Genomic DNA, 6,935 nt, shown 5'->3' with positions numbered 1-6,935 from the left:
ATATATTAATCAATGATTTGGAAAAAGTGGAAAAAAATCAATAAAATCAATTTTTTTTTTTTTCTAATTTTTTTGGGTTATTTTTTTTTTTCACAAAAAGTGATAAAAAGTATTATTATTTGATTCTGTTATTTTTAAATTATTTGGAATGGGTCGTCCGGCGGGGCAGTTAGATTCCACAGGGATGCCAACAATGGCTGCTTAGTTTAGTGGCATAATACTTGTCTTGGAAACAAGGGGTCCTGAGTTCGATTCTCAGAGCAGCCAATTTTTTTTTTTTTTTTTGTCAATCATTATGGGGCAAAGGTAGGCTCAAGCGGCCGTCTTGCAGGTTTTCCTGTAATTTACAGCAATCCTTGAAATTTGTAATTATCTTCACTTTTAAAAAAAAAAAAAATTTTATATTCAAAAAAATTCAAATTAATTTTTTTTTTTTTTTTTTTTTCTTAAAATAATTATTTTTTTTTACTGATTAATTTAAAGCATTTGCTTTTAATTATCTTCACTTTTAAAAAAAAAAAAAAAAATTATTTTATTATTTAAATAATAAAAATAAATTTTAATATATTAAAAAAAAAAAATTAAAAAAATTAAAAAAAAAAAAAATTAAAAAAATTTTATTATCAAAAACGCACATCAAAATTTTTATTTTTTTTTAAATTTTTTTATTTAATTTTTTTTATTTTCCTTTCAAAATCCTTCTTATTTTTCTTCTTTTCCTTTTTTCTTTGGTGGTGATATCAAATTTAATTTTAATAAATTTGAATTTTCTTTTGATGAAGTTGAATCCACCAAAGAAAAAAGGAAAAGAAGAAAAATATTTAAAGTCTTCCTCTCAGCCTTATTAATGGTAATATAGCTTTAAAAAAAAAACAATGATAGAGTTTGCTTCGATTACATTAATAAGGCTCCATCAAATTATACCCACATTACACATTCTGTTTCAAATACAAGATATCACTACCTTATTAAATGGTAAATATAATTATTTTTACCTTAATAAATATTATTTTAATATTTATTTATATTAATATTTTTTTCTAATAATCATAGGTGATCCATTAAAATGTAATGTGGTTGCACTTTACCAATCACACAACGAAGCTCAAATTAAATTGTTAAGAACTGTTTAAAAACCAAAAGGAAGTATAACGCAATTTACTACCCCAATCAATTCATCAGAAAACAAACCAAATATACAATTAACGCCACTTAATTATCGATATCATTATGTCAATGATGTCATTGTTAATGATTTCCCTTTTCAAAGAAGTAATACCGTGTTTATGAATAAACTCCTTCAAATGGTAATTATAAAAGTTTTTTATATTTTTTACTTTTAATTATAAATTATATTTACATATTTTTATTTATTCAGTCTTTGGGAACTTTTTTAATGAGTGATGTATTCTCAAACTATGACCGAATAAAGAAAACATTTGATAATCAATCTAGCAAAATGGCTTCAATAATCAGACAACACACAAATTCTCAAAGAAAAGGTTAAACAAATCCCAGGTCAATTGGGTGCCATTACCGATATTTGGACTTTGGATAATGGTATTCCATTTTTAGCTGTTAAGGTTCGATTTTTTGATGAAAATATGAATTTTAAAGTTTTATTGTTATCAATCAAATCATTCACAGAAAAACATACAGCTGAAAACATAGCAAGCCATCTTTTGTCAGTCTTCCAAGACTATACCATTGGAGAAAAAATATTATCTATTGCTATGGATAATGCCAACAATGGTATTGCTGGTATAAAAGAGCTCTCTCTTTCAGTCAAGTACGTAAAATCAGCAGATGTATAATCCATATCTTTAATTTGGCTCTCTGGAGTCTAGCAAAAGATAGTTCCCATAATAAAAAGTCACTGCCAAATCCTCGTTTATCTCTTAGAATGGACGTTGTTACTCGTTGGAATAGTTTGATTTGGCGTCAGATATTCTCGCTCTAATGGATAAAAAATCGTAAAAAAGGTGAATGTCTCAGATTTTGGAAAGATGTTTCAAACCAAAAGAGATTTCCAGTTCTCTTTTCTCTTGCTCGTGATTACTTGGCTATTCCATGCTCATCAGTCGAAGTTGAAAGAACTTTTTCGAATGGAACAAATATTGTTACACATAAAAGACATCGTCTAAAAAACTCTACCATTGAGTCATGTCTTCTTCTCAAAGAATGGAATAGTCAAATTCAAGATGTTGTATATGATATTCTTAACAAAAAAAAAAGATGAAAGAGTCCACAACAAATATATAAATAGCAATAATAATTTTTGAATTAATAGGTCATATTTAATATTTATATAAGAACCCCTAAAATAAATCATATTACAAGATATTGGTTTGTTAAAAATTAAAAAAAAAAAAATAAAAAATAGTGCTCAATATTTTTTCTGTTTTTTCAATTTTTAAAATTTTATGTATTTTTTTTACAATTAGATATAATTGATATTATTAATTAATATTTAGTACTAAGTATATCCTCCACATGCTTTATATATTGCATCGATTCGGTCAGGGAGTGATTCATATAATGATTCTATTATTGATTTTTCAATTGAATGAAATGCGTCTGTATACCTGAACTAGGTCTTGTGGTGGGTAATGAAACATCTTTTTTGATACCCATTCTTTAAAAATTGACAAAAGATTTTCAATTATATTAATATCTGGTTGTAATGGGTCAACTTGTATATTATTCTCTTTTAATTTGAATAGTATTTTAAAGTTAGTTGTGTATCGTTTTGTATATTTCCAAGATATAGTTTAGAATCTAATCAGTTGGGTAAATAAACTAAATAACCCGGACCATCATAAAGTAAGATTTTTTTTGAATAAAAAAAAAAAAAAAATACAAATATAAATATTTATATAAATTTACTTAATCATTTCATTTTTTTTTTATTTTTTTTTTAATTTTTGATTTATTTATTTTTTATAATTAATAAAAAATATTATTTGAATAATTAAAATTGTATAATGATAGTTTCATAAGGAATGAATATTAAAATATAAACTCTAAAATAGAGTTTATATTTTCCTTAAAGTGGACTTTTAGATTAAATTTAATTATAAAAACTATTATTATAAAATCTATAGTGGTTATATTAGTTAAAAATTATATTTTTAATTTTTAATAATGATGTTCGCATTCTTATTCCTTTGTAGAAATTTTGTGAGTGTGGTAAATTTCATTTTTATTATTAATTAAATTTTATTTTTTTCTTTTTTTTATTAAAATTTTTTTTAGTTAATAATTTTCAACTCCATCAGGCCAATCGAAAATATAGGATATTGAAACATCATAAAATTTTTAAATAAAATATAATAAAATTTTTTTTTATAAATAATATGTTTATTTTTTACCATTTTCCTTTTTATTGAATAGTTCTTAGTAATATAATTTAGTATCTAATATTTTTACAATCATTACCAAGTTTATTCAATAACTATACCTAAACTTATCTCCTTTTCTCTAACGACGAAGCACTAATGGTGATTGATGTACATTATAAGTATCAATTAATAGTATGCTATATTCTTTACTGTATTAGAATGCATCTTTATCTTTATTGAAGTTGTCCCATTTATCAAATTTGCGAATTGTTACTTCCATCTTTTTTTACAATCCGACCTAATACTTATTTTTCCTCAGGGGGCTGGTGATCAATACTTTTGTAATAAAGTGCACCATGCACAACTAAGGCGTGAGGTGATCAACTTAGCAAAAGGGAAATTTCTTAATTTATACTATTTATTTAAACTTAGACTTTATTTTTTTAAACCGTATAGGGGTCCCAAATTACACTTTTCATCAGCTTGCTCGATTAGCTCAGTCGGCAGAGCGTGGTGCTAATAACGCCACGGTCGCAGGTTCGATCCCTGCATCGAGCAATATTTTTTGGTTCAACAATCCACTTGGGCATCATAAATCTTCCTTGTGATCTCATTATGGTAAATTTGCCTAAATATTTGTAATGTAGATGGAGCTACTTTACATTTTTATTTTCACCCCAACCTCAAGTGCTTCTTTGTAGTTTCCATAGATAATTTGTATTGGTATTGAGTTATTTATATTTGTATCATTGTATTGGTTGTAGAGTTCGAGCAGTTGTAAGGTACTAAGATCAAATGATTAAATAAAATAAAATTTATATGAAATGTTTATGTTTTTGTAAAATTCGAAAACTAATTGTTGATTATTATTAATTAATGTTGATTATTATTGAGTAATGATCCTTATTCACTTCACAGTTTGTCAGCTAATTCATTTCTTTGATTACTACCTGCTGGTTCATATATTGCAAGTATTCTTATAATATTATAAATAAATTATTTAGAAATAAAAACAAAAAAAAAAAAAAAATATATGTGTGTGTAAAAACGAGTGAATATTATTTAATGTAAGTTATTGCAAAAAAAGCTGATGGATGAAAAACTATATGTGCGGTGAAAGCTATTTTTAATAAAAAAAAAAAAAAAAATTTTAATATACAATTTTTTAAAATTAAAAAAAAAATAAAAAATTATTATAAAAAAATAAAATAAATAAAATAATACAAAAACAATTTTCTATTTGTGTTATTTTTTTAAATAAATTATTATATTTTTAATATATGTTAATTGAATTTAATTTGATATAATAGTTTTAGCCTAATCTTTTAAAATTTTTAGATTGATAATATTACAGGTAGATCCAGATATGGCAGATATTACATTGAATATTATTTTAAACCCCAAATTATAATTATCCTACTTTATATATTAAAACCTAATCGGCTGCAAATTATTTCTAGGTACCCCTTAGGTTGAGAGTTTTCAGTTTTCTCTTTTAATAGATAGAAATAAAAATATCCCATTTCCAGAAACTCTTTTTAATTTTTATAAAACACAATTGGGTTCAATAAAATATTTTATTAAGAGATTAAAAATTATTTTGACTCGCTCTAACTTAAAAAATAAAAATAATTATTTTTATTTTTTAAGTTAGAGCGAGTAACCCAAGGTTTAATCCTAAATCTCTTTGAGGTAGTATAGTTTTTTAGATAAATATTTTAAAAAAAAAAAAAGAAAATTAATTTCAAAAAAAAAAAAAAATTTTTTCCAAATTTTATCAAAAAATATTAAAAATAAAAACATAAATTCTAATAACAATGGCACAAATAACAAAACAAATGATGATTTCAGAAAATTATTAGATAACTCAGCAACTCAAGTTAATAAAAAATAAAAAAAGACAATGAAACGTATGTATTCCAAATTTACAGAAATTACTTAAAAGGATTAATCTGCTATCAGATTCAAAATATTATAAAAAAGACCAAAGATACAACAACAATAATAAAAAAGAATGAGGGCATTAACAGATGAAACTGAAACGGCAAAAAGATTCAGATTCAGAAAACTCGTAATAGTTTTGGACTCAAGAAACGAGTAAGACCTCTTTAACTGGGCAAGAGTTACTAAAACCAACAGAGAACGAAATGAAAGAAATGAGAATAGAAATCTTGGCTTATGAAAACTCAAACCTATATCTAGCAGTACTTGGTAGAAACGAGAAAACTCCACTTCAAACAATTACTAATGGTAAGATAGAATTAATAGTCCCTGAGAATAAAAACTCACTAAATAAAACCATCAAAATTCTCAACCTAACCTTGTTCAAACCCAAAAACAATAAATTCAACAGGGGAAACAATTAAAGAACAGTTAGAACAACCTTCACAAGAATAGATATAACATCATTCTATCTTTCCATTTGTAATTGGGTGTAATGGAATCTTCTTGTTTCTATCGAGAACAGTGGATAAATGTTTAAGTTTGAGTTTTTATAGGCGAGGATTTCTATTCCAATTTCCTTCATTCTTCTCTGTTGGTTTTAGTAACTCTTGTTGAAGAGGTAGTACTCGTATATATTGGCTCTTGTTTGAAGTATGCTTGAGTCTAGAACAAAAGTGCCCGGAATATATATATATATGGACCCTACTTTATTAAGATGGAAATAATAATTATTAAATATATATATAAAATAGAGGTTTAGTGATGAAATTAGATACTCGGTATTAACATAAAAACAGATAGAAAAGAATGATATTATAGAAACCTAATATATTAACTATTTTTTTAATTAATTTTTATTCAATTAAACAAAAATTACTATTTTTTAATTTAATTTAATATTTTTTTTCAATTTCAACATTATTTATTTATATTAATTATTATTTCACATATGAGATAAAAATTATTAGATCTTGGCTTCAAATTTTGTATTAATTGCTAACCATGAATTTTTGACTTACCCCTTCAATAAGAATGGTGCAAAGGTTAACAAAACTTTTATTAATTTATTTTTAAAAAATATTAAAGTTCCCAACAAAAGCTTGAGGGTCCAACTTTTCGAAATATATTGAAATCCTACTTTAAAGGCTGGTTTATTATCTTTTATACCCTCAATTTTTTCTTATTTATTCTGTGCAAAAATTTTCACTCTAAATAAATCTGAATTCCATATCTTGCAGGCTTCAAAATTTTTTTATTACCCCAATATTTCATCAAGCATCTCCTCTTTGGTGTAGTCGGTAACACATTAGTCTCTCACACTGATACCCCGGGTTCGATTCCCGGAAGGGGAGCTTCTTTTATTATAAATATCTCTTCCCGGAGATTATACCTATTTAAGGTATACTGATAATTATCTTATAGAAAACTGGGGTTTTGGTTGTTGGTGGCAGAAAACATTAAATAAAATTTGCTGATAAATTTAGAGCATTTGTTTTAAAAAATCTTCATTCTACTGATTAATTTAAAGCATTTGCTTTTAATTATCTTCACTTTTAAAAAAAAAATTTAGTTTTTTTGTTATTTTTAAATAATTAATAAAAAAATTAATAACCAAAGTGATTTTACACATTATTAAGATTTACCGATTTT

At 24.6% G+C, this 6,935-nt stretch overlaps 2 protein-coding genes across 2 annotated transcripts; one reads left to right on the top strand and one right to left on the bottom strand.

The window, feature by feature from the left end:
- Window positions 1-1,969: 1,969 nt before the first annotated feature.
- On the top strand, window positions 1,970-2,182 carry DICPUDRAFT_13560 (uncharacterized protein; the record flags this gene model as incomplete). Its single annotated transcript, XM_003291531.1, has 1 exon — window positions 1,970-2,182. A coding segment is annotated over one exon (213 nt), but the record flags the coding sequence as incomplete, so codon positions are not given.
- A 376-nt stretch (window positions 2,183-2,558) lies between these two features.
- Window positions 2,559-6,915, bottom strand: DICPUDRAFT_156185 (uncharacterized protein; the record flags this gene model as incomplete). Its single annotated transcript, XM_003291524.1, has 4 exons — window positions 2,559-2,707; window positions 4,289-4,317; window positions 6,305-6,338; window positions 6,912-6,915. The coding sequence occupies 4 exons, from the start codon at window positions 6,913-6,915 to the stop codon at window positions 2,559-2,561; spliced, it is 216 nt and encodes a 71-aa protein (XP_003291572.1).
- Between the last annotated feature and the right edge of the window lie 20 nt (window positions 6,916-6,935).

This window comes from Dictyostelium purpureum (genome assembly GCF_000190715.1).
Source record: "Dictyostelium purpureum unplaced genomic scaffold DICPUscaffold_284, whole genome shotgun sequence".
Classification (NCBI taxonomy): Eukaryota; Evosea; class Eumycetozoa; order Dictyosteliales; family Dictyosteliaceae; genus Dictyostelium; species Dictyostelium purpureum.
Note: the sequence above shows the minus strand (reverse complement) of the source record. Positions and strands in the feature narration are given on the sequence as shown.